Source organism: Phytophthora parasitica (genome assembly GCF_000247585.1).
Source record: "Phytophthora parasitica INRA-310 unplaced genomic scaffold supercont2.64, whole genome shotgun sequence".
Taxonomy (NCBI): Eukaryota; Oomycota; class Peronosporomycetes; order Peronosporales; family Peronosporaceae; genus Phytophthora; species Phytophthora nicotianae.
Window position 1 is genome coordinate 58,962 of NW_008649050.1, and position 1,751 is coordinate 60,712.

Consider the following 1,751-nt stretch of genomic DNA (forward strand, 5'->3'; position numbering starts at 1 on the left):
GTTTGATGTAGCTGTATTGCCTAGGCGATCGTCATTCAACAAGATGCGTGTTTACATGAATGACAAGCCCCACAAGTGGGGCACTAAGCTCTTTGTGCTGTGCAATGCTGTTACGGCTTACTGGATTCGGTAAAATTTGTTTTGGTTGTAAAGTCTTCCAAAACTGAATAATGCACCTTACACTGACTAATTATGTTTTGCTTATGCTGCATATTTACAGCTTTGCAGTCTATTGCGGCAAAAACAGCATCTAAGCGATGCCCACCAGCCCGATATCAAGTCCGGGCCAGCCGCAGTAGTGCGCAACTTGCTAGAAATGTTTGGGCCTGACGCCAAAAAGGAAGGAATGAGGCTCGTGGTAATTGATCGTTTCTACACTTCTGTGACGCTAGCTATCCAGCTGCTTCTAATGGGGCTTCTATTGCGTTGGTACGATCATGACGAATCGTCTTGGGTACTGAAAGCAAGTGGTTGAGAAAAAGAAGACTCGTCCAGCTACGATTCAGCGTGGATCATTCAAAATCGCACGCTCAAAGCTCGTTCCGAGTATGAAGGCGATTAGCTGGTGGGACTCGAGACCGGTACATTTCGTGTGTACTGGTGGTAGCCGTGAGATCGACCGGGTGGTGCGGCAAGATGGGGCAGAGCAGATTGAGGTACCCTGTCCTCGTGTGGTGAAGGATTACCACGCTTTCATGTGTGTGTGTGTGTGTGTGTGTGTGTGTGTGTGTGTGTGTGTGTGTGTGTGTGTGTGTGTGTGTGTGTGTAGTATGTCCACGACCAGTTGCGACTGCAGCGCTACTCACTGCAGCGTGCACTCCGCTTCAAGAAATATTACAAGTCATTAGTGCTGGGGTTGATTGATATGGCCATCGTCAATGGCTATATTGTTCACAAAGCTTACCACAAGAACAAAGAATCGCGTCCGCTCACGCACGTCAAGTATATGATCAAGCTCCACCTCCAGCTAAGTCAGCTCCAAGAGACAGATATGTATGAGGGGAACACATTCGATACGCAGCTTCCCGTCTCTTTACCCAACTACGAACCGCTTCCTATCGGTACTGCCCAGCAGACCGAGCACATGGCGCTCCGAAGCAATGAATGGCGGAATGAAGGCACACAGACCAAGCGTCGCCAGCGCGCGTGTAAAGTGTGCTCCTTTCTTCGATCCAAGAGCAAGCGTGCCTCCACCACGACGTACTTCTGCAAGGACTGCAACAAGGCGGGACCGATCTTCCTATGCATGCGAGCTCGACGCAATGGCCGTGGGGCTGCCATGAACTGTTGGGACATCTGGCGCAAGGAGTGGGTCAACGACAAATTGATTCCAGTGAGCAATGATAAATCTATTCGAGTGCGTAGAAAGGTGAGTGCGACTGGGCCAGGCACTCCATCGACATCTGATACTCCAAATTCAAGCAAGAGACGTCGCACCAGCCCTTAAGCATTAAGATGCATATCATTCTGTCTGTATTGCTGCATATGTGCAGGGTAGTTGAAAGTGAATCTGTTAGTACTTGAGTGCCTTTCTGCATTGTGGCTTGAGCTTGTACACGCCTTGTCTGGCGCGTCCTGATCTGCATCATAGCGGACTGTTTTCGCGGGTTTGCAGCACCGGATAGTTTTTGTCGACTGATAGGATCACTGCATTATTGTATAGTGCATAGAATACAACCGGACAAGTCAGAAGTTTGCAAAATATTTAGGGGTGACACCCCGGCTTTTCATATAAAGTTTTGTATGGGAAG

General features: G+C 48.9%; 1 protein-coding gene across 1 annotated transcript; it reads left to right on the plus strand.

The window, feature by feature from the left end:
* Positions 1–43: 43 nt before the first annotated feature.
* Positions 44–1,447, plus strand: PPTG_17012 (hypothetical protein; the record flags this gene model as incomplete). Its single annotated transcript, XM_008914845.1, has 4 exons — positions 44–129; positions 229–429; positions 608–701; positions 770–1,447. 4 exons carry the CDS (start codon positions 44–46, stop codon positions 1,445–1,447), a joined length of 1,059 nt encoding a protein of 352 aa, XP_008913093.1.
* Between the last annotated feature and the right edge of the window lie 304 nt (positions 1,448–1,751).